Below are 27,001 nucleotides of genomic sequence, written 5' to 3' on the forward strand. Positions count from 1 at the left end.
CAGGAGAGGCCACAACAGTGAGAGGCCCGCGTACTGCAAAAAAAAAAAAAAAAATGCTTGCAACTCAACAGCATTTGTGAAATATATATTTTTTAAACCAGCATAGCAGAATTTATAGATAAGTTATATTTCCCAAGTTGTGTTTCATAGAATATTACGTCCATGAGATATTAATAGGTGATCTATGGAAAGAAAATAGCCCTGGAGGTAAATGTGAACACTGGGTTACAAAGGTTTCCTCACTGTAGGCTTCTCAGAGCAATTAACTGGCCAGTGTCAAAGTGCAGAGTGCATTGCTAATCTCTGGTATAGAGCTTTTTCACAACACTGTTTTCCAGACTTCTTTCACGTGGAACCTCTTTTAGCCAGAACAACTATTGCCATTTCTGATCTACATTTCTTGTCTCCAGAATACAGTTTCATAAATTACTGGTTCAGATGAATGTTGTTATGTGTCCTCCAAGGAAGTCATCTTAGTAAATATATCATTATTCTAGTAATAAACTTATTGTGAGGAATATATTTGAAAATGAACTGAGATGTCATGTATTATTCATTTATGTTAGTTACTAATGAGAATACCATGTGTTTAGCAATATGAAATCTTAATCTCAAAAAGTACCCACTGTAGAAAATTAGCATTATTGCTTATTTTTATGATTCTTTTTAATTGCAGAAGAGCAAACTTACATGTTTGCCCTCAGTGAGAGGTTTGAAATCTGAAGGTTAAGTAGCAGGAGTAGTGGTAGAGTTATACATAGTTACTCTGTGATGCTTTGTTATAGGTCAGTATGAGGGCCCACACTTTTTATTTCTATATTTTGTAATTTTTAAAAGGTATAAGATTGACACAAACTATAACTATTCATTTTCATCTGTGGACAAGCAAAGCATCTGTATTTCTATTCAGAAAAAATTTAGTATTGCCTCCATGTTTGTTTTTTAAAGTTTTTTAGATTCATTCTCAATTTCCAATAATCCTGTTACTAAGACAGTAGTTTAGCAATTAGTTTCCTAAGAGTCTGAGCTTCCCAAAAAAGTCTGACTTATTTTATTTTGTAAGACAAAGTTAAGGTGTATAGTTACAGAACTCTTATTTTTCTGAATTACAGGTACCTTTCGTGTGCTAACAATTTATTCCATTATGCATTTTTGAATGGCCAGTCAAGATGGTTGAGTTTCTCAGCAAAAAAAAAAAAAAAATTGTTAAAAGAATCATTAAAAAATGTTTCGGAATTATCAATATATATTAAAGAAAATCCTAAGTCAATATGATAATATCATGATATTTGCAAAGTGTGATCATTTTTATTGACCAAAGCTTTGGATTCATCATAAACACATTAAATACTAGTAGGGTTAGAATGAAGTTAATCAGATTCTTTGCTTCTGGACTAACGGTAAAACTTTCTTCAATTAAGTTATCAAGGAATAAATATGCTGGTGAACAATCAAAAAGTAATTACCACAAAGCTATATTACAAGGGTCTCTCTGAACCATGTCACTTATGCAAGTCTAGTAAGTTTAGTATTCCAACATTGTTTAGCATTCAGTTGAATATGTTAACCTAAGAGCTAGAAAATCAAGCAGTTTTTTCTTGTCTCCTTTTTCACTCCAGTAGGTATTTTGCATATTTAGAAAATGTTTGGTTTTCTAAGCATCAGTGTAGAGCAATGAAATACTGTGGGTGTATTTTTCTCTAGATGTCAAATTTTTAAATAATTTTAATGAGTAAAATAGTCTTTGGTAAGCTATTGTTTTTAATAAAATTTATAATTTCTTTTTCTCTTATTATAAAAGAAACTACATTAATTGGAGAAAATATGAAAATGTAGAAAACAAAAAGAAGAAAATAATCACTCACAATTTTAATCCCATGTAAACACTTTATATATCATTCAATGCTCATTTTCAAGGAGTCAACAATGAAATCATATACTTTTTTCCCATGCTTTTTTTTTCCTTTTCATCTACTTTATTGAGATACAATTTACAGGCAAAAATGCACCCATTTTAAGTGTAAATTTCAATGAATTTTGACAAATATATTAACATATACTTTGTAACCACCACAATCAGGTATACAGCATTTCATCACTCACCAAACTTTGCTTGTGACCTTTGCAGTCATCATTCCCCTTCATCTGACTCCCAGCAACCACTGATACGTTGCTGTCACCATAGATGACTTTTGCCCTTTCTAGAATTTTATACAAAGGGAATCGTACAGTAAATGCTCTTTTCTGGTTTCTTTCATACAGCATAGTGTTTGAGGCTCATTAATATTTTTCTGTGTATAATAGTTAATTCCTTCTGATTGCTGAATAATACTTTATTTTACGGATATACCATGGCTTATCCATTCTTTTGTTTATGGACATTTGTGTTATTTCCAAAATTTGGTCATCATGGATAAAGCTGTTTATGAAAAGTTCAAGTTTTTATGTGGACATGTTATGTATTCGGTCCTCTTAGGGTAAATACCTAGGAGTGAAATTGTTGAATCATACCAGTTTTTGTTCCTGACTCTCTTTTCAAATATGTTTTAAACAGCCTCCGAAGATAAACTATCTAACATGGCTTGTAGGGCAGTGGCAGTTCTGTTTTGTATTGTTTTGTTGGGGGTTTTTGCTGTCCAAGATAATAAAGATAATGCCCCGTCCTGGAGCAAAAGTTGGGCAAGCTTGTTAGCAGCTCCTTTAAAAGATTAAGGTTCCTCGACTGTAATACAAAGCAACCACATGTGTAGCGTCCACCCAGGTCGCTGTGCCTCACCCCTGTGTGATGTGAAGGCAAAGGAACTGATGTACCTATGAAGCTCATGCTGCCTGCTGTCCCTCTTTTTCTCCTTTCCTGTATTATTAAATAAGAACATGTATTTTTACATATTGGTATATAATCTATATATCTAGATACAATGTATAGTTGTCCTAAGGATTACAATCTACTTTGAGTTAATATTCTATTTCAGGTAAAATACAGGAACTTTACAACTGTAAACAGTCAGCCCTTGGTATCCGAGAGGGATATGTTTCAGGACCCCCTCAGATACCAAAATCCAAGGATGCTCACGTCCCCTGTATAAAATAAAATGGCATCGTGTAGTTGGCCCTTTGTATTTACTGAGTATTAGTATTAGTTTTTTTTGTTTGTTTGTTTGCTACTGGTAACAAACAATCTCAGTTTCTTGCTTATCTGAAAATACCTATTTCCCTTTTACCTTTGGAGGAAGGTTTCATCAGATACAGAATTTTTAGTTTTCAGATCTTTTATCAACATTCTGAATATGTCATTCCTTCAGCTTGTAACTTCCATTGATTCTGATAAGTCAGCCGTTACCTTGTCATTATTTCCCTGTATGTGATTTGCTGTTTATTTTCTGGCTGTTTTCAAATTTTTCTCATTATCTTTGGCTATCAGAAGTTTGACTCTAATATACCTAGCTAGGTGTGGGCGTCTTTGTATTTATCCTGCTTGTGTTTACTGCATTTTTTAGATTAACAAATTCATGCTTTTCAGAAAAGTTGGGAAGTTTTCAACCATTATTTCTTCAGATATTTTTTTCACCTCTTTCTCCTTCTCTCCTGGAATTTCAGTTACACTTCTGTTGTGAAAGGTTCTAAATGTTCTCCTCAGGACTCTGAAGCTCTATTCATTATGTTTAAACTGTCTTCTTTCTGTTCTTCAGATGTGATCATTTTTATTAATAGCTTCAAGTTTACTGTTTATTCTGCCCACTTCTTTGGCAAGTTCCACTTTAATTCTTTGAATGTATTTAAGTAGTTGCTTTGGAGTCATTGCTAAATCCAGCCTCTAGATCCATTCAGAGTCAGTTTCTGTTTAACTGTCCTTCTTCCTGAGTATGAGTCACGCTTTCCTGTTTCTTTGCATATCTAGTCATTTTTGGTTAAAAACTAGATATTGTGGATATGTTTGGCAACCTTTGATGTTCTGTGTTCTTCTGAGGATGATTTTGTTGTTTAGTAAGCAGTTCGCTCCTTTGGGTTCAAACCATAAGCTCCGCCTCCCCTGCAGTGTGCAAAAGCTCAGTTCTTTTAGCTTCCAGCTATTGTTTTTAATCTGGCCTCCTGGGGAACTTTCTTATACCTGTGCAGTTTAGCATTCTGTCAAGGTTTGGGGCAAAGTTTGTGGTAGCATTAGCAAGCTCTGTCCTCTTACACTTGAAATCAGTAAGGCTTTAGCTTTCTGCCTTCTGAGTTAGGCCTGGATTCAGGAGTAACCTGAGTCAGACAAAGCCGCAAACTCACAAATCTCATAGGGTGCAGTTCTGCCTTTCACAGGTAAGTGTTCCTCTGGTTTCTGTCAGCTGTTTTCCTCGTGACCCAATGGTATCTTATTTAGTGGTCCTCCAGGGATTTGGGCAGAGAGTATACTCAGATTTTTAGTCCCACTCCTTCTATGGCTTCTATGGACTACCCCTCCCCCCCCACCACAAACACACACACACACACACACACACACATACATTTTCAGCTACTCTGCCAACCTTTAACTCTGTCTAAAGTAAGATTGAAATTTTGTGAGATCAGGGGAAAAGTCACTAACTCGAACTCTAACTCATTGCAGTGGCTGTCTTTCAGTGGTCTGTGCTTTTTTTTTAGATTAAGCCTGATTTTGGTCACTTTCTAGTGCTTTTAAAAGGTAGATAGATAGATAGATACCTGATTTTATAATTGTTACTTACTGGAGGATTTCCAACCAATTCCCTTCACCATTACTGGAAGTCAGAAGTCCCTTCATTTTTTAAAAAATATTAGAAAGAATCCTCCATGTTGTTAAACATTTTCTTACAACATGGCTGCATACTATAAGATCTAAATGGGCCAGAATTTTAAAACTTTCTACTATTGTTAGATAGCCAAGCTCTTTTCAGTCTTACATTATAATACCCTAATGTACAAGTCATTTATTTATACTTGGAAATATAAGTGTTTATACTTGGTAATAGAATTAAATTATTTCTTAAGGATAATTTCTGGAAAATGGAATTATTAAATTAGTGAGTCTGAATATTATTAATATTTTTGATATATTTTAGCAAACACCCCTGCAGAATGGTTGTACCAGTTGTCAGTGTTACCTATGAAAATGAGGTTACTTATTTCCCTTCAAGTCACATAACTTTAAATTTATTATGAGTTTTTTTTTTTACTTAAAGGATTATTTGGTTTTTATAAAGCAAAAATTATTCCTGACTATACTTTTTAAAAAACTGTCTCCACATACTATACTTACATTTGCAAGAGTCACAGTTGTAATATGGTTACATAATCAAAATAGTAGAATAAATAGGAACTTTAGTTCATTTAGTTTAATTATTAGGCTTTTTTTTTTCAATGCTAAGAATACATAGAAAATTTTTAAATTTCACTTTAGGGAACTAATTCTAAGGTATTTTAGAATGAGTTTTATATGTATTCCCTCTCTTCTCTTTTTAAAATTGCATTATTGAGATATAATTCATATACCATACAGTTCACCCATTTAAAGTGTACAGTTCAAAGGTTTTTAGTATATTCACAGAGCTGTGCAGCCATCACCACCACTGATATCCCTTCATTTTAAATAATAAATTGAGAATACTAGATAGAGTCCTGGCAAGGTCAGTGAGTAGAGAGTTTGTGGAACAGAGAGAAGAAAGATTCTGCCACAAGGGGAGCTGGACTTTCTCCTCTCCATTTCCTAACTCTGCTCAGGATGTTAGCTATAATTATATAAATAACAGTTTTGGGGCAATTTTGTGCATGTCAAACTGTGGAAAGCTAAACATGGTGAGGAAAGTTTCCTATGCCAATGTCAAAGTAAAGTTTAGACAGTATTTTTTTGATAGAGATGAAAGGTGCTAATAAAAATAAAGTGACAACAACCAAAATGAAAAATAAACATTGTAAACTTCTGGTATTAGATGAAGCCTGTACTATTTCTCTTATGCCAGCAGTACTACAGCCAAAAAGAGCTCTGTAAAAAATAATGGTTCTTGGGGCTTCCCTGGTGGCGCAGTGGTTGAGAGTCCGCCTGACGATGCAGGGGATGCAGGTTCGTGCCCCGGTCCGGGAAGATCCCACGTGCCGCAGAGCGGCTGGGCCCGTGAGCCATGGCCGCTGCGCCTGCGCGTCTGGAGCCTGTGCTCCGCAATGGGAGAGACCACAACAGTGAGAGGCCCATGTACCGCAAAAAAAAATAATAATAATAATGGTTCTTTACATTTTGAGGTCAGTTGGTTGATGAGATTGGATAATGACTAGGTATTACATGATTTGAAGAAATTATTAATGTTCTTTGGTGCCATATGATATTGTGGTTATATAGGAAAATGTCCCTATTCTTTGGAGATGAATACTGAAATATTTCATGAGTAGATATCTATAATTTCATTAAAATAATTCCTCAATGGATAAAGAAATGTGGCACATATATACAATGGAATATTACTCAGCCATAAAAAGAAATGAAATTGAGTTATTTGTAGTGAGGCGGATGGACCTAGAGACTGTCATACAGAGGGAAGTAAGTCAGAAAGAGAAAAACAAATACCATATGCTAACACATATATATGGAATCTAAAAAAAAAAAAATGGTTCTGAAGAACCTAGGGACAGGACAGGAATAAAGATGCCGAGGTAGAGAATGGACTTGAGGACATGGGGAGAGGGAAGGGGAAGCTGGGATGAAGTGAGAGAGTGGCATGGACATATATACACTACCAAATGTAAAACAGATAGCTAGTGGCAAGCAGCTGCATAGCACAAGGAGATCAGCTTGGTGCTTTGTGACCACCTAGAGGGGTGGGATAGGGAGGGTGGGAGGGAGACGCAAGAGGGAGGAGATATGGGGATATATGTATATGTATAGCTGATTCACTTTGTTATACAGCAGAAACTAACACAGCGTTGTTAAAGCAATTATATTCCAATAAAGATGTTAAAAAAATATTAATGATAATTCCTCAAAAGAATACTAATATGCTTACATATAGGTATGGAGATGAAGCAAATATGGCAATATAAATATTAACTAGTTATTAAATCTAAGTGGTGGGTATATGGGTAAATCTAGGTGTTTACTGAACTTTTGCTTTACTTGGTCTATGTATTTGAATTTTTTTTATTAAAAATACAGTTTATAAAAGTAGATCTGTGAATATTCTAAATATGAAACAAGAATATGGTCTTAACAGTGTTTAGTCTGCTATTTATATAAAAAGGGATGGATATTTATTCATATTAGTTAGCATAGGCAAAAAATTTATCTTTGAAAAGTGATTCAAGAGACAATAATGATTCTCTGTGGGAAGAGGGAATAGGAAAAGAGAAGATGAGGTAGAAATTGGAAGTAAAACTTTACTTTTTTTTTTTTTTTTTTTTTTTTTTTTTTGCTGTACGCGGGCCTCTCACTGTTGTGGCCTCTCCCGTTGCGGAGCACAGGCTCCGGACGCGCAGGCTCCGGACGCGCAGGCCCAGCGGCCATGGCTCACGGGCCCAGCCGCTCCGCGGCACATGGGATCCTCCCAGACCGGGGCACGAACCCGTATCCCCTGCATCGGCAGGCGGACTCTCAACCACTGCGCCACCAGGGAGGCCCAAACTTTACTTTTTTAATGCTTTTTAATATTTTGAAACATATCTAACAAAAAAATACATTATAGGAGAATATGTCCCTAAATTACCATTAAGAACTGGATCCTAAAAAAAATAGAAAAATAATTTTTCATGCCCAGAAGACTTTTCAGATTTTGGTAAAGCATTAGGCTTGTGTGTATCTAGTAACTATTGTTGACCTGGACATTTAGAGTTCATTTTGGGGACATTAAAAAACTGAACTTGCTTTATTTTGTTGCAAGATTTCAGCATCATTTTTCTTGTTATCTCTATAGCATGTTTGCACTGGGGAGTTTTATTTTTTTTAAAAAGTATATTATGAGTCAGTCATATATATATTATTTTCTTCTTTTTTAAAACAGCATCTTGTTTCAAATAATGAATACTGATTGGTCGTTTCTCAGTTTTCACTGCTAATAAATTCCTTTTGCTCTCCTAGACTCAGGTAGTTGGCTTATTTTCATGGCCCTACCATATTTAGCAGCATGAAGAGTGGCATGATGTAGTATGTGAAAAGAGTTAGAGCTCACATTCAAGAAGTAGACCTAGCATGGAACCCCACCCCATTCCTGCCATTTAACTGAAGACCTTAGGGAAGTCACCTAACCTTGCTAAATCCCAATTTCCTTTGTTAAATAGTAAGGTAATATTACCTATGCAGTTGTTAAGAAGATTAATTGAATTATATAAACAACCTCCTACCTGTCATGCTCTCATCTAAAAGAGGCACCCATTGCCTATTTTTAAAGTGTAAATTACCAATAAGTCTGTGAAGGACTATTATTTTTGACATTGGTTATTACATTGCTTCATTATTTATAGGTAATTCTAACAAGAATGAAATTTAAACTATTTCCCTTGCAAACAAGACCTTATATGAATGTAAGTTTAGGACTTCCCTGGTGGTCCAATGGTTAAGAATCCACCTGCCAATGCAGGGGACAGGGGTTTGATCCCTGGTCTGGGAAGATCCCACATGCCGGGGGCAACTAAGCTCATGCGCCACAACTACTGAAGCCCACGCGCTCTGGGGCCCACGTGCTGCAACTACTGAGCCCGTGCTCCACAACAAGAGAAACCACCACAATGAGAAGCCCGTGCACCCCTATGAAGAGTAGCCCCCGCGTGCAGCAACCAGAGAAAGCCCACGTGCAGCAACGAAGACACAGCAAAGCCAAAAAAAAGAGCTTAATTAAATTTAAAATTTAGGTTAATTTCAAGAAATTATTTACAACAATGTCTACTCAAACTTGCCAAGTAAAATACATTTTTGAGTTACCAACTCTTTACCCTTTAGAATTAAGCTTTAAACTTCCTATTGGGTTTAACCCATTGGTTCACAGTTGATTGGATCAGCAGCTCTGGAAATCATACTGTCCTTTACAAACATTAGATATTTACTGTAGTAAAGTAGTTGGCATAATGATCAAGTTTGAGCCTAAGAAAGATTTCTGTGATAGCCTTTTGGAAATCATTCTAAAATGGATGTTGTTGTGTTAAGTCCTCTTTCAGCAGGGGATAATTTACGAGAACAATCTTTAATAATTTGCTATGTATATGGATATTTATAAGTATGTGAATTTTTTAAATGATGATGCATTAAAGACTCATAGTTGATTATTTAGCCACCTTGAAGAAAGGATATACTGTACCTGTCCAGAACAAATTAAGATTTCTTACCTTTGGCTAGGATGGGGAGAGGGGGAGGGGAATCCCTGGGCAGGATTTTCATATTCTTCCTGATTAATATGTCATCAGTCTGTGCAGCTGTCTCTTACTACTAGGATTTTTTAAAATTAATTTATTTGTTTTTGGCTGCCTTGGGTCTTCGTTGCTGCACACAGGCTTTCTCTAGTTGCGTCGAGTGTGGGCTACTCTTCATTGAGGTGCGCGGGCCTCCCATTGCGGTGGCTTCTCTTGTTGCGGAGCACGGGCTCTAGGAGCGTGGGCTTCAGTAGTTGTGGCATGCGGACTCAGTAGTTGTGGCGCACGGGCTTAGTTGCTCTGCGGCATGTGGGATCTTCCCAGACCAGGGATTGAACCAAACCCGTGTGCCCTGTATTGGCAGGCAGATTCTTAACCACTGCACCGCTAGGGAAGTCCCTAGGAATATTTTTTGAATTACCTTTTTCTAGAGGACTTGAAAGACATGTAAGAGCTTTCTTAAAGTGCTGCATATTTGGTAGCTTTACAGCAATTAAATTGCTTTAAGGAAGTTGGCTGTTAATGGTAGCAATTTGTTACACTTTTAAAACTTGGCAATGCCTTACTTTGTTTCCTTATTACTTGCATTATAATTTCTACCTCCAAGTGAACATTTGGTTAATTTATTTTTATTGAGCAGATATCTCTAACATTGAAGAGAAAAAAACCAAAACCAGATTTCTTTTGGTTAGCTAAATGTCAGTTGCTTAATGCAAAAGATAAAAATACTTTTCTGGACTAAACTCTTTATATTTTCAAAGCACTTTCATGTGTATTATCCCATTTGATCCCGCTAAAATAGTAGGAGGTGGGTTGCATAGGTGTTACTTTGTTTTAAAGATCAGGAGATGGATGCCTTAGAGAGTTTAAAGGACTTGCCCAAGGTCACACCTAAAAAGTCTCTAAATGCATAAATAATCTTTAAAGATTATGCAGCCCGTTCTCTGATTTACCTGTAGCCTCTCTGTTGTCTTTTTGGATAAAATATTCTCCATTATTGTTTAAATGCAACTTTTTTTCTCCTCCATTAATGGGGAAATATTGATGAAACTATTAAATCTCTACAGGGAAGAAATAAATCAGTAACTTTGCAGTAGGATCAGAAAGAAATACTGAGAGAAATTAACTTTAGAGTACTTAAATATTCAACAGCTATAATTAGCTAAGCTATTGAACAGGTGTGCCTAATACAGTTTTTTTAAAAGTGTTACATGACTTGAGAAACAAAATACTTATAGTTAAAAATGTAAATTTTATGCTTACTTATATACAATAATACTTTGATTTTCACTGTTGAATCTAACTTTTAAAAGAAGAAGTTATTGCCCAGATTTTCAGGATTTTTAAAGCATAATCTTGGGTGAGAGGAGAAGACTTTGTAAATAGGACACAGAACCCCGAACATATATAGGGAAAAAATTGGAAATTTTTACCAAATAAAAATTAATATAGCTGCAAAAAATGGCTAAAATCAAATGACAAACAGCAACTTGGGAAAAAATTGGCAAAACACATGATGGATAAACGGCAAGTTTTCTTAATGTATAAAAAGCTCTTTCTAAAAGCATTAGTATGAATATGGATGGTTAATATAGCATAACTATAGTATTTAAAAATTAGAAGAGATCTACCTGTTTATCAGTAGAGGATTGGCTTAATGACATGTGATTATCCATTTTATGGAATATTATTATGTAGCTGTTAAAAATGATTATGCTAGAAAGTGTCTGTGATGAGCTATTAATTGAGACAGGTACCTTACAAAAGTAATGTATATAATATAATATATTTTATTGGAAAGAACAAATCCTTGAGATATATATCTATATAGATATATATCTGTATGTTTGTATGCATATGGGTGGAAAACATTGGTTAACTAGGATTTACAGGTGAGAGACATTACAAGGGGGTAGAGATTCAATATTTAGCCGTTTCTCAGTTCATCTTTACATTGTTTCATTTATAACAATGTGTATACATTACTTATATAATTTTTTTAATTTATAAAAAGTAATAGAAGTGGGAGAGACAGTAACACCAATACATAAATGAGACAGTTTCATAAACATGTACTTCTCAGAAAAAGATGCACATTGGCCATTGAACATCAGAAGCTCATAAATAAATACAAATTAAAATAGCATGTTATTTAAAATAGGATGTTATTTTTCACCTAGCAAACTCACCAAGTTTTAAAAATTTGATAAATACCCAGAGTTAGTAGCTAGAATGTTCTCATGCACACTCAGTTTGTGTTTGCACACAAACTCGTTAGAAGGTAATTGGATGGTGTTTATTAAATTTTAATACATACTTTATGACCTGGAAATTCCACTAGTAGGATTTTATCCTAGAGACCTACTCATGAATGTGCAACATTGTTTTTTTTTTTTTTTTTTTTTGCGGTACGTGGGCCTCTCACTGTTGTGGCTTCTCCCGTTGTGGAGCACAGGCTCCGGACGCGCAGGCTCAGCGGCAATGGCTCACGGGCCCAGCCGCTCCGCGGCATGTGGGATCCTCCCGGACCGGGGCACGAACCCGTGTCCCCTGCATCGGCAGGCGGACTCTCAACCACTGCGCCACCAGGGAAGCCCCTGCAACATTGTTTATAATAGCAAAACTTGAGAACAGAGACAAATGATTGAATAAGTCACGGTACACCCACACACTGAAATACTATGCAGCTATAATGCAGTAGAGCGCCAAGGTACTTAACTCTTTCATGAAACACAGTATGTGGTAATATGTATATCAGACTTCCATTTGTATAAAAGTTCTGTCTAGTGACCATGTACTAGGAAATTTCAGAAGAGGTTCCAGTAAATTATTGATGGTGTTTACTCTGAAAAGTATTAGGATCTAGAGTATGAGAAGAGAAAGATTTCTTCAAACTGAAAATTTCCTCAAATTGAATAAACTGATGTTTATAAAAAAAACTAAAAAAGGAAAATTAAAATGATCAAATTTGACTTTGTCCTTGTAATTATAAATGATGGTTATTATAGCAGAATCTGAGAGAGAGAACTCATGCTTTTCTTTATCATGCCTGCTCCTGTGTCAGTCTTTTGCATCTTCTTAAGTAGCATCAATACCCACCCAGCTGCTAAAGCCGAAAAAACTAGAAATCATCCTTGATTCCGGTCTTCCCTCATCCCCAAATCCGGTTCTTCCTCCAGACATAGCCCGAATCCCTCCATGTCTGTCCATCTCCACAATTAGCACCTAGTCCAGGCCACCATCTGCCTCTTGCCTAGATACCTGCCTGCTTGCTTACTTCCAGGTCTTGCGCTCACATAGTGCATTCTTACCACAGGGTCCAGAGTGAACTTTAATAAAGCAAATCAGATTTTATCACCTCCTATTTAAAACCCTAGAGTGAGTTCCCATTGCACTTAGAGTAAATCAAACGCTTGCTCTGGCCTCCCAGCCCTGGGGGATCTGCCCCTTTATCAGCTCTCCAGTGTCCCTGTCACCACGGCCACACAGCCAGCCTCTGTTTTCACACTTTACAGAGTCATGACCCCTTAGGGCACTTGCAGGAACCATTCCCAGGGCCTCACTAACAGTTTCATTTTTATCTTGCTTGTCTCAGCTTGAAACTCTCTTTAACATGATCTTCCCTACAAACCCATCTAAAGAAGCTCCCCGTCAGACTCTGTCAGCCTGTTTTATTCTCTTCTTAATGCTTAACATTACATGATAATTGTGCCATTTTTCACATTGACATCCTACTATTAACTGAAGTAGGTTATCTTAAATTCCAAGAAAGTACATTTTCCTCAAGGACCCAGGAGAGCATTTTCATTTTGAATGGGGGAGGGGGGAAATAGCCCATAAACATTGTTACTGTTCTTAAATTGGCATTCATGGAACAAGAAGACACTCATCAGAGCTGTAAGATTTATTTTGCACCAAGACTAGCCCCAATCCATAAAACCCTGGAATCCTCCTACTAGTTCATTGCTTTATTTCACAACAGCTCATTTCAGACCAAATCTTTCTGGAAAATCTGGTCTTACCTTAATCTAGTATAGTTTGTCCTAAGCCTAGCCTCTCCCCTTTCATTCCAGATTCCTCTGGAGATTCTTCTCGTAATACCACCAAACTCTATCCTAAGTGGGTTAAGAACAGCAGTGTTCGGGGCCTAATAATTACATACAATTCTCTGAGCCAGCAAGTTTGCACTGAACCTTAAATGAAAATATAAAGCCCAACCTCCATTAGCAGAGGGTAAAGAAGGAAGGGTTTTTTTCTCTCTTCCTTTTCCTTACAGGTAAAATGAGAGTGGTTATTATTTTCTAATTTCAAAATACTATTTTGATGTTTTCATTTTAGCATTTTATAATGTTTTCTAACAAAGTTACCAAAAGCTACATTTTTATGTCAGCACTCATTTATCTGATTATTTCCTTAAAGGTAAAATAAGTATGATTGTATGGTCTCAAAGTACTATACTCATGTATTCACTTGGGCATTTTACAGAGCTAACACACATTAAATAAAGATTTTTAAAGGTTAGTTATGTTTGTCAGTGCTCATATTTTGAATATTCTACTAAGAAACAGGTAGTTTTACTATCAAAGTTCCACCAAGCATTTTGCTTAGTATTTTGAAACATTTTTCAAATGTTCATATCAGCATTAGGAGGCTACCAAAAGTTCAGACCATGTAAACTACGCATTTTGATTATTCTCACTTTGTGAAAGTTGTTAGGGGGTTAGTTACATTTTTTTTTAGTATTTTTTCCTATAGTATAAAGAATCTTAATTACTGAAAATATATAAACATGTAAGTTAAAGGTAAACAATTGAAAGTGTCTATACATGTAAAATATTTTAACTGTAAGTAGTAAACCTTAGACTACTTTCTGAATTTTATAAAAAAAAATGAGTTACAGTAATATTAGAAACGGATTGGTTGCTGAAATATATAAATGCATCAGTCATCAACCTATGGCATTTACTATGTGAATATCTATTTTAAGGGGCAGTGGTGGTAAAAGAAACAATTGTATCTCCACCTTTAGGTCTTATTCTCAGGTTAGAGAAGTGAATTTCAGCATGTGGAAAGATAAATAACAGAGAAGGCAGCACATAGCTAATTATACACAGATGAACCTTTAGCACTGACTGTATTTTATATAAGGATGTCAGTGAGAGCCAAAACAGAACAGTCGTTGATTTCATCATAGTAGCTCAAAGTTCTGTTGAGGACACCTGTCTTTTTTTGTTGTTTTTTTTTTAACATCTTTATTGGAGTATAATTGCTTTACAATGGTGTGTTAGTTTCTGCTTTATAACAAACTGAATCAGTTACACATATACATATGTTCCCATATCTCCTCCCTCTTGCGTCTCCCTCCCTCCCACCCTCCCTATCCCACCCCTCTAGGTGGTCAAAAAGCACCGAGCTGGTCTCCCTGTGCTATGCGGCTGCTTCCCACTAGCTATCGATTTTACGTTTGGTAGAGGACACCTGTCTTTATTGTTGAGTTTTCCTCAACAATTTATTCTTCCTCTTTATTCTTTATTCTCAATTGTCCTCTTTATTCTTGTGTCATGATTTTTCCTAATCTTTATGTTTTTAAAACTTTAGTTGCCACACTGTTTCATAACACAGTTTTCCACAGTCTCGGAACCATACGCTGTACGCAGAAGGCAGAAAAACGAGAATGAAATAGCTTGGTAGCTTTATTCTCCAGCATCTGTTCAGAGTAATCCCTGAATTGTTCTTCCCACAAGCTATGCACACATTTTTGTTTGCAGGATCCTTATGTAAAAGTTCAAAACTAATGCTACCATTTCAAATGATAAGGTGGTTTAACTAACCATCTAGTTTCTTTTGGCTGATTAGATTTCCATTAGATGATAAGAGAAATATCTAAATTTACATAACGCAGCTTAAAAGAATGCCCTAGTTATTAGCCCTGATTACCTGTATATCATCTGTTTTCTTGAACTTTCTTGCTGATTCATCATTGGGAATTTGAATAGCATTTAGCTATATTTTCTCACTACAGGTTCCTTAATTTAGCATTTGTTTTACTGATCTTGCCTTAAAAACAATTTATTGCCCACCCTGAAGTATAATGATAACTAATTTATTAATCATTAGGGAATGTCTAATGCCCTAGACTTCGGGATTACACAGGTGCATAAAGCAGAATCTGGGTCCCTGAGGATCTTAGAATCTAGAAGAAAGGAGAAATCCTGGCCATTCTGGTTGTGGAAAGAGACTACTGTATACCATTTGGTAAATTAAAAGCCTGGGATCTGTACTGATTTCATTTATCTTGATCTGTAGATGAGCCGTAGACCCATAGAATGAAAGGCAGAAAAAGAGATGAATAAACATAGCCAAATCTGACTGTAGTCTTGGATCTTAAGTAATGTTTTGGAATGATGTTATGTGTTAAACTCTTACAATAGTGGAATAATTGTATCTAAAAGGAAGGGAAGTTCTGGCAAACTATTATTAGTGAATTACCATTTGGAAGATGGACTATACTATGCTTCTGTTCCCTCCTGAGGTTTATTCGAAAAGTGAATATAGATCCTTGTCTGTAACTTCCACCTCTCCAGTTTTAAAGGACTTAATGTGATTTCAACAAATGGATTTGAGCTATCCCAGGAGTTCTAGAGGCTACCAAATGTGGTGAGATACAATAGGCCCACGTTGTAAAGAGAAATAACTGTAAATAGTGGACATTTATGCCTCCAATACACATTCCGAAATCCATCCATTATCGGTTTAGACAATTCAACTAACATCTTCCAGCTGGAATCAATGTAGGCATTTTTATTAAGAAATAAGTTAGCTTTATAAAAGGTCCAGACATACCACTAAATTGTTTACAGTGGAAAAAAAAAACTTAAAAATAAAAAATAAATTAGCTTCAGTGTCCATTAGTAGGGGTATGTTTAAGTAAATTAGAGTATATCCATTCAGTCAGATACTATGCACTCAACAACAACGATGATGTACATTGATTGACATAGGAAATGTCCGTGAAAAATGTAATGTATATTTAAAACAACAGGTAGAGTATGATTTTTTTTAAGTGCGATAAATTAAATGTATGTGCATGCCCACACATCCTAAGGGCACTGAAATGCTTTCCCACCAATACTGCCTTTTGGTGGTGGTCTCTGACCTAATGATAGAATATCCCAGTTTGCCCAATAACTAGGCAGAAACTACATTCAACTTATTTTCAGTCTGTTGAAAGTGGTTTGGTTAGCAAGGAGGTCTTACCCAAAGGGCAGCTGGAAAACAGAATTTTAGCATCTTTGAACCTTAGGAGCAGGTTAGTTATGGAATTAGAGAGGATTTATCATCTCAGTCTTTGTAGCCCCCAGCCTATCCTCCAATCCAAGATAGTCAAATATAAGGACAGCAGTATTGACTGTGAGACTAAACTAAAATAATAAATATTCAGTTTCGATTCTGTCTAAAATAAATACCTACAAAGTGGGACAAGATATGGATAATTTTAAAAAATTATTTGGGCCATTGCTTAAAAAACTTAAGTATGAAAATTCTTTGGAGATACAAACCACATGCTGCTGTTCAGAAGCAGTAAGTATTGGATTATGAATTAATTCAGTCAAGTGGCTACCCTTTATTAGCCAGCTTTCCCTGATAGGATAGCCCTCAGGAGACTAGTGCTCCCCAGTCAAAATTTCTGTGCATGAGCTACAGTAGAATCTTGACTAGTCTTAGAATGCCAGTCCCTGGATTGTTAGTCCAAGTCTTAATGAGGTCTTAGACTACAAACTTGAAAGATTGGCACTGTGCAAGCCTTTGCAGGAAGGAAGCATTTGTAATAAGTGAAGCTGAAATTGCTTAATCTCAAAATCAATTAGCTTTGGGAATACATTTAAATGAAACAATCATCATGAACTTTCCAATTATTTTTTTCCTAATCTATGCTAAAATCCAAAAGGAATATTATTGGATTATCTGCTCTTTTGAATTAAATATCCCTGTGTGCCCCGTCATTTGCAAACATAAGTAAACATATACCATGCTATATAGAATGTGGGAAATTTTTTTCTTCCAAAACTTGTTAACTCCGTAGCCGCAAGGAATAAGCTGTATTTTGGACTATGAACTTGAAAGGAGTTTGTTTACTGATCAGCTAATCAGAAATTATTCAGACAAGAATCCTCAAGAAATTTCTTTATTGGTCCATTTCCCATTTCGCAGAGAAGAGCAAGCAGCAAGGAAGAGTAAATTGAAAGTCTGTAGCTAATCAAGACTTTAGAACTATTTAATGTTTTGCTTACATATTCATCTGGCAACTTTTTAGAATTGTTTCAGTTCTGTAAATTCTTTATTTGTTGCATTTGATTTTATTACGTAAATAAATGTATTTGTTAATATTCCAAATTGTACCTGGGTAGTAACTATAGCATATAACTTCAGGTACCTAGATTTAAGATTATTCTGAAGGCGTATACCATCCATCCAGAGTAATCCTCCAGCTACTTGATTCATTACAAGCTCTGGCAAAAGAGCAGCTCTCCCACAGGATTCAAACGTGTGTAGAATAGCATCATTAGTACGGTACTTCCTTCCTCTGGAGCTATTAACCATTCCCAGGAGAGAGAAGAGAAAACACATAACACCCATTGCTTATCAGAGTTACAAGTTCAGTAAATAATTATACCTTCTTGCTTGTGAGTGCAGTAGAATGAGGAAGTATATTATGGCTGCTGCTAAACCACATTCAAATTACAGTCTCTAGAGCAACAACACAGTAATCCACATTTTCAAAAGAATCATAGCAACTCAATTTTTTTTTTTTTTTTTTTTCTGTACGCAGGCCTCTCACTGTTGTGGCCTCTCCCGTTGCAGAGCACAGGCTCCGCATGCGCAGGCTCCGCAGCCATGGCTCATGGGCCCAGCCGCTCCGCGGCATGTGGGATCCTCCCGGACCGGGGCACGAGCCCATGTCCCCTGCATCAGCAGGCGGACTCTCAACCACTGCGCCACCAGGGAAGCCCGCAACTCAATTTTTTAAAAGACATGTTTCTAATTGCAATTGCCATAATCAGTTATTTTCTGATGTGATGTTTTATTTTCAAAGAATTATTACCTGTGTAGAATAGTGAAATTTTAAATTAAATTAAAAGTTGAGACACATGTATTAAATAATACTCCAATTTAAAATGGAAGAACTGGAGCTTGGAGGAAACCTAAATAAGTGAAATTAGAATGATAGCAAAGTTTGAAGTTCTATTCCAGGATACTTTGAACCAAACACTTGACAGCTCCCCAGTCATGTTAATTGCCTTTTTGTGTCTGTATATATTTCCATATGCTGAGTCATCATTTTGGCTTAAAATGCAGTCATTATAACAATATTGGCAATATTTGGTTTAAAATGCAGTCATTGTAACAATATTGGCTATATATATATATATATATATTTTTTTTTTTTTTTTTTTTTTTTTTTGCGGTATGCGGGCCTCTCACTGTTGTGGCCTCTCCCATTGCGGAGCACAGGCTCCGGACGCGCAGGCTCAGCAGCCATGGCTCACGGGCCCAGCCACTCCGCGGCATGTGGGATCTTCCTGGACCGGGGCACGAACCCACGTCCCCTCCATCGGCAGGCGGACTCTCAATCACTGCGCCACCAGGGAAGCCCAATATTGGCAATATTTAAATGTTCTTCCCTTTCATGCCTGCCTTATGGAACATACAGTTTCTGAACACAAACTGTTATTTTATCTTTAAAATATTTTTCTAAAATATTATTAGTGCTTGTAAAATAAAGATAGAGAACATGATTGCCTTTAAAATACTATGATAGCAGAACTAAAGTTAAAGACATTTAAAATCCCCTATTCTCTCAAATTAAATTCATTTTGAGCCAGAGGTCTAGAAAGCTTAGCCTTTGGTGTCGTGGGATGCCCAGGGCACCCTGACTCCCAGACCAAGGGAGCAGAATCTTTCTTGACTCATTTCCCTTTATCACAGACTCACCATATTCATGTCAAACGCCCACTGTCCATATATATTATTTTATATATGCTGTATTTAAAATGGATACACTGCTGTATTTAAAATGGATAACTAACAAGAACCTACTGTATAGCACAGGGAACTCTGCTCAATATTATGTAACAATCTAAATGGGAAAAGAACTTGAAAAACAATAGATGCATGTATATGTATAACTGAATCACTTTGCTGTACACCTGAAACTAACACAACATTGTTAATCAACTATACTGCAATATAAAACAAAAAGTTTAAAAAAATTAAAAAATAAAAATACCAAAAAAAAGAAATTAGAGCCATACAAATATATAGATTTTTCAGTAGACTCATAGAATTTAGAGACAAAAAAGATCTTAGAAATTGTTCTGTGAGTGACCAAAACTTGGTTCTGACTCACTACACATTTGCTGTGCAAGCAGGCAGCCACTTCCCCAACACACAGGTATTTCAGCTGTGATGGCCCATGGCATGTGCCTCATGCTTTTCAAAGGCCAATCTCCATGTCTTTGCAGCTTTGCCTAAGAAAAGGCAAATGACCTTATTTAATATCTAGATGTAATGATGCCCTATCTGATTTCTTGAAACCCTTCCCTGATTTACATTTAAGAGCCAGTGTAACCATTGATCTTATCATTTTACTGAAACACATTAATTTCGTAGATTGGAAGAATGGCAACTAAAGCTATACTTTCATATAAACATATATGTATTCGAAACCCAGCTTCCTTTCTGTTCACATGATATATCCTTTGCTAGTGCTTTTAATGTTTTGCTCCCTATATAATTAGTGATACAGTGCTGTTTTCCTTCTGATATGAATGTGTGCAAAGACAAAGAGATTATATATATATATATATATATATATATATATATATATGAACCTTTTTAAATCTTTTTTTTAACATTGAAATTTTTTCAGTATATCTCTGATTTTCTCTTGATTAACCACATTAATAGCAGAGAACAAATGCCTGCATACAAAAGTAATTTGAATTTTACTTAGTACATATACAGCTTAAGTTTCACATCTGAGTGTGCTGCCACAGCCTCTAACACCCTTAAGTTAAAAAGAACCAGTCCCTGAAGATCTGGAAACTGGGCTGGGCTCCTTGGCATGCCATCCTCTTCCTTCTCCAGGGTGAAGTCATCATTCCCTCTTGCCCTGATATTGTGGCTTTTATAGTTTTCTGGAACATAGAAATTTGGAGTTTTGCTAAATAGGTTTGTTGACTTTGGTCAGTGATAGAACGGTTGGAATAAAAAAATAACATGTCATGACGGCAAATTAGTGACCGATTACTGTATGCATTTGCCATACATTAATAAAATTTGAAAGTAGCTGTTCATCCTATTTGGATGATTGGATATTTCTTTTATCTAAGCCAAGGATGAAAATAAAAACTGACTCTCAGTCCCAGAAGTTAATAAATGTAAGGCATTTTCTAAAATAAATGAATATGTGGTTTTCAGATCTCTGTCTTTTATTTCTGTTTATTTTTTATTAGGTTTACTATAAATCCGTGTTTGGGAGCAAAATCTAGATTTTACTCCAAAAAGAAACAGGGAATAAGAGGGTGGCAGCCTACAGTGTCAGATACTAGATTGTCATCATTGTTTTCCTTTTCATCAGCATCCTCAGCATGCCTGTGGCAGAAGCAGTGACAGAACTGGAAGGGTTTACCCAGGGTTGTGAATGTGTAAAATGAAAAACAAAGGGGATAGGAAACCTAGGGGACACCAAGAGCAGTATGTCAATGGGGCCAACTTAGAAAGAGAGGAAAGTGAGAAATCCACAAGCCTGCAAGGTTTGGCTTCAACTTAACTTTGCAGCCTTCTCTCCTGCCACCTTCCCTTCCCCCCACTCACCAGTCTCAGGAGCTACCTCAGGTTCCTGGCTAGCCCTTCTGCTGTGTGTCTCTCTGTGTCCAGATTCTTCTCTCCATTCTTCCCTCACTACTTGTTATTTACCCTTCAAGAATCTACTCAGGACTCGCCTCGAAGAAGCCTTCTGTGATCCCTTCCATGTTGGATTGCATGTCCTGGCCCTAGGTGCTCAGAACGCTTCACACATTTAACTTGGCACTTACTGTATGTGATTGGAATTATTTACGCTTAGGTCTTTCTTTCCCATTACGCTATAAGGTCCTTAAGAGTGCTTTATTCATTATAAGGGTCCTTGTAACCCAGTGCCCTGCATAGTCCCTGGCAAAGTGTAGGCATGCAGTAAATGTGAGTCTGAATGAAGACCAAAATGTGGGTTTTCAGCTTTTGGGAAGAGAATTTATTGGTCAGGAGAATCATTGACTTTATTTGAATTATCACCTGTGTTTGACATTTTAAGTAGCTCTCCAGAAATAAACTGTACCCAAGGGTATGACCATGTCTCAAGAGCCACTTTATGTGTATTTGTGTCAGTGTATGTGTAGGACTAACTCTTTTTAAAAAGCATTTCACTAAGATGAGCCACAAGGCAATAATTTTTTAAGCTTATTGCTTTGACCTCTTTTAGATTTGAATCACATAATTTTGTTGAAGTTCTTGAGCGTAGATTAAATAGGTCATGGAATACATGAGTGCCTTAGAAAATAGGTAAAATTGTGTGAAGGGAAACATAAGAAAGGAAGTCTAGTAAATGGGGAGGAAGTTTAAAGCAGGGTGGAATGAGTATATAACTAACGAATCTTTGAAATATATCTTATATCCAAGAAAAAGGTTGTATATAATGTGAATGTCTATAAAAGTCCCTGGACTCTCAGACTGAAATTAATTAAAATGTTGAAAGGCTTAATATGGGATATGGAGCATGATAGGGGTGTTTTGGTCTGATTTTGTTTTATATTCTACTTGGAATGGGTATATATCTCTTTATGGCACCTGTACCTTCTAAAATATTTGTTCATCAACAGCAAGCACATAACAACTTCTTTCTGACTTAAGTCAAAAGTAATTTTCAATTTGAAGATAGGAATCACAGCCTGAAACCAGTAGCCAAAGAAAGCAACACTGGATATTTTAAAATATACAGAACAAACTATTAGCTGAGGTGCCATTATTCAAACGCTGTCTCTTTCACTTCTACTACTTAGAGCTGCGAACAATGGAATCATTCTGACCCATGACTCTTGACTTTCTTCTCTTCCTTAGTGGGATCGGAAGGAACTGGCCCTGGGCCTCGGGAGGCAGCAGCATTTTGGCAGAATTTGGAACTCTGCATTTGGAGTTTATACACTTGAGCTATTTATCAGGAAACCCCATCTTTGCCGATAAGGTGAGCTTCTCCAATATGCCTCGCACTGCAAAAAAGTACTTGTTGGAAACAATATCCCTCTCGGGGGAGGTTTAGTAATACGGAATGTGGAAAAGAACCACCAATTGTAATGTAGCCCTTTATGAAGTTTTGGTACATGCAGCATTTCATTTAACCAAACTGTAAACCATTCTTTTCACGGCACCATTCTAACGCAGTGCAAGAGGGCCTCGCTTACATGTCTGATTCTCTACACCTCAAGCAAGTAACTTTACATCTCTGAATTTTTTCCCTTATCTAAAACTATAGTGTTTTGTGGACTGTGTGAACCATATACATGAGGGACTTTTTAAACTCAAAGTGTTTTACAAATGCAAAGTAGCAATTGAATCAGTTCCTAATTTTCAAGAAACACACCCATCACCCCACCACTCTGCCCTTAGCTTTCACCCCACTTGTCAGCTCCGCTTTACAGCAGAATTCTTTGGAAGAGTTGTCTGTGTTTGTTATCTTCTCTTCTTGACTCCCACTCCCTTGAATGCTCTCCCGCCGGGCTTTTCTCCCAGCCACACTAGTGAGGGCTGTGTTGCCAGATCCAGTGGTCATTCTCACCTCTCCCTCTCCCTCCCCCTTCCTCCCCATCTTCCTCTCCCTCCCCCTTTCCCTCCCCATCTTCCTCTCCCTCCTCCTCTCCCTCCCACTCTCCCTCCCCCTCTCCCTCCTCATCTTCCTCTCCCTCCCCTCCCCCTCCCCCTCTCCCTCTCAGCATTGGCACACTTGATAACTTCCTTCTCCATGGGCATTCTCTGCCCCTGGCTTGCCTCCGTCTTTGCCAGGTGCTCCTTCTCAGTCTCCTATATTGGATCTTCTTCATCACCCCAACCTCTAAACATTGGAAAACCCCAGGACTCAAACCGGGGCCTCTTCTTTTTACATTCACTCTCTCCATTATTTCATCCAATCTCATGACTTTACATGCTGTCTGTAGGCTGTTAACTCCACAATTTTAATTCCAATTCCAACCTGTCCTCTGAACTCCAGGCTCTATAGCTAAGTACCTATTCAGCATTTCCACTGAAAGGTCTATCAGACAACTTCCACTTAAAATGTCTCAGACTCAGCCCCTACACTGGCTTTTACTCTAGTCTTCATTATCTGGGTAAAGATGCCTCAGTTTACCCAATGGCTCAGACCAGAAATCTTGAGGTCATCCTGGTTCCTGGTTCCTCTCTTTTTGGTAAACCTCAGATCCAATCCATCAAGAAATCCTTTGTAGGGCTTCCCTGGTGGCGCAGTGGTTGAGTGGCCGATGCAGGGGACATGGGTTCATGCCCCGGTCCGGGAAGATCCCACATGCCGCGGAGCGGCTGGGCCCGTGAGCCATGGCCGCTGAGCCTGCGGGAGAGGCCACAACAGTGAGAGGCCCGCGTACCGCAAAAAAAAAAAAAAAAGAAAAGAAATCCTTTGTATCCCGTTACTTGTGCTGCTACCCTAGTCCAGGGATCCATCATCTCTTACCTGGACTGTGCAGTAGCCATCTGAGTACCACTTCCTCCCTTGCCCCCTCAGTCACACTGATCCTGTAAAAACACAAGTTTTCAATGGCTCTGCGTCACACTCAGAATAAGATGAGCCCACATTATGGTCTGTGAGACCTGCAAGATGTGGGCCCTGGCCACCTCTAGGCTCTCCGACATTCTCCCCTTTGCTTCCTCACCTCCACCCTTGGTGGTCTTGCCAAACCCACTCTTTTCTCAGGGCTTTTTTGTACTTGCTCTTCCTTCTGCCCACGTGCTATTCCTCCATTGCTCTGCATGACTTACTCCTTCCTTCCTTTAAATTTCTGCTGAAACCCTCTCCCAGTAGCCTCCCCAGACCACCCTGACTAACGGAGTACAGCCTCACCACCTCACATCACTCTGTCCCGTTACTCTTTTGTATTTTTTTCATAGCATTTATTACCACCTGATATATTTATTTGTTTGTTAGCTGTCTCACTCCACTGGATGCAAATTCCAAAATGGTAATGACTTTGTTTATCCACTGATACATCCTAGTTTCTTCTATGGTGTCTGGCATATGGTAGACTGTATTCACTTACAGTTATTATTTTTGTAAGCTGGTGGCAACTCTCTTTGCTCTAATTCTGCATCATTTAAACCAACTTTTTTCTTTCTAACATGGAAAAATGTTATCAAGAAAGAGAGAAGAATGGCACCAAACTTGTTTTTCATATTTTCATAGTAACATTCCATTTTCTATTGTAGGTAATGAATATTCGAACAGTACTGAACAACCTGGAAAAACCACAAGGCCTTTATCCTAACTATCTGAATCCCAATAGTGGACAGTGGGCTCAATGTAAGTCAAAAGTTAAGCATTGTTGATACAGATGAACTTATTTGCAAAGCAGAAGTAGAGACACAGGCGTAGAGGATGGAAGTATGGATACCAGGGGTGGGGGGTGGATGGTGGTGTGATGAATTGGGAGTTTGGGATTGACATATATACACTACTATGTATAAAATAGATAACTAATGAGAACCTACTGTATAACACAGGGAACTCTACTCAGTGCCCTGTGATGACCTAAATGAGAAGCAAATCCAAAAGAGAGGGGATATAGGGACTTCCCTGGTAGTTCAGTGGTAAAGAATCCAACTTCCAGTGCAGGGGACCCAGCTTCGATCTCTGGTAGGGGAACTAAGATCCCGCATGGTGTGGGGCAATTAAGCCCATGTGCCGCAACTACTGAGCTCATGTGCCTCAAAAAGAGAGCGCAAGTGCTGCAAACTACAGAGCCCATGCACTCTGGAGCCCCTGCGCTACAATTAGAGAGTGAAAACCCGCATACCACAACTAGAGAGAAGCCTGCACACAACTGGAGAGAAGCCAGCGTGCCGCAAGGAAAAATTCTGATGCCTCAACAAAGATCCCATGTGCCACAACTAAGATGCGACTCGGCCAAAAAAACATAAATAATTAATTAAATTAAATTAAATTAAAATTAAATTAAAGGGGCTTCCCTGGTGGCGCAGTGGTTGAGAGTCCGCCTGCCGATGCAGGGGACACGGGTTTGTGCCCCAGTCTGGGAAGATCCCACATGCCACGGAGTGGCTGGGCCCATGAGCCATGGCCGCTGGGCCGGCGTGTCCGGAGCCTGTGCTCTGCAACGGGAGAGGCCACAACAGTGAGAGGCCCGCGTACCGCAAAAAAAAAAAAAATTAAATGAAAAAGAGAGAGGATACATATATATGTATAGCTGATTCACTTTGCTGTACAACAGAAACTAATAATGTTGTAAAGCAACTATACTTCAATAATTAATAATAAAAAAAAGTTAAGAAATTGTTTTAGCTCTTTATGATACCCAGCACTGTTCTAGTAACAGAGGGAAGGAACACCAAGAAAAGCACAAATCTTGTTGGAGAATCTTTAGGAAAGGGGAAAGGGAGCATGGTTCCTTTAATAAATAGGCTTCTGTCATAAGACAGACTGTAAATGTTACCAGGGGAACTAGATTGTTTATTTTTCATGCATAACTATGAGCATGATGATCTGTAAGCACATTTAAAGCTGTTAATCAGAAAGGGAATATCTGGTCAGGGTACTGTGGGGATGCTAGCCTATAATAAACTGGTTATATAGATAAGAAAATTGTTCCTTTGTGCTAATGACTAGCAGGGTTTACCCAGACTAGCTAGAGTATTCTATTTCATAACATTTTCTCTTTCTGTTTGGCTACAGGATGGGGGAGGAGCCTGAGCCTTTAAGGGTTGAGAAATTGTAAGAGCAAACAGGGTACTTCAGTCAATTTTAAGCCAGCAGATAAAGGCTTCCTGCCAGGGGAACCAACTTTACCGTAGAAGAAAGTATTGTGCTAGAAGCCCTCACTTCAGATCCTTAGGGACTCTGACCAGGCATAGAAAGATTCAGAGTAGCTGAAAGAAGTGTTCTCAAGCTGATTTGGAAAAACAGTGGTAGATTAAGCAGCACCTGAGAGCAAATGAAAAATCCTAAGTGAGATGTCTAGCTGTGCCGCAGATGTTAGCGACGTCTTGAAATTTTACTCTAATTTGAGTTTTTTTCTTTATATTTAAATATGATATTCCTAGATGATTATGCCTCACTGTTACTTTAGAAGTATTTTTCTTAAAGAATAATGTAGTAGAAAAAATGTGCTAAAATCTATGTCTGTGTTAATAATGTCTATGGAAGGCCCTAGCATTGAGACCACAATACCGTAGTCAAGGTTGCCACTTAACCTAAGTGTGGTCTGCAGATCACTAGATGTCCCTGAAATCTCTCAGGGGAGCTACACAATCAAAGCTTAATATATTTTTATAATAACACTAAGACTTTCTTACTGCCTTTTTTACTGTGCTGACAGTTGCAGTTACATTGCAAAAGCAATAGTGG

At 37.5% G+C, this 27,001-nt stretch overlaps 1 protein-coding gene across 3 annotated transcripts in view; it reads left to right on the top strand.

The window, feature by feature from the left end:
• Nucleotides 1–27,001, top strand: part of MAN1A1 (mannosidase alpha class 1A member 1) — a 181,948-nt gene that overhangs the window by 112,741 nt on the left and 42,206 nt on the right. For all 3 annotated transcript variants that reach the window (XM_082633926.1, XM_082633925.1, XM_082633924.1), the window contains 2 exons: nt 22,480–22,603; nt 24,850–24,943. In XM_082633926.1, the coding sequence (XP_082490052.1) occupies nt 22,480–22,603; nt 24,850–24,943 (218 nt within the window). The remainder of the gene's footprint in view (nt 1–22,479; nt 22,604–24,849; nt 24,944–27,001) is intronic.

This window comes from Mesoplodon mirus (assembly GCF_964341445.2).
Source record: "Mesoplodon mirus genome assembly, chromosome: 10".
Lineage (NCBI taxonomy): Eukaryota > Metazoa > Chordata > Mammalia > Artiodactyla > Ziphiidae > Mesoplodon > Mesoplodon mirus.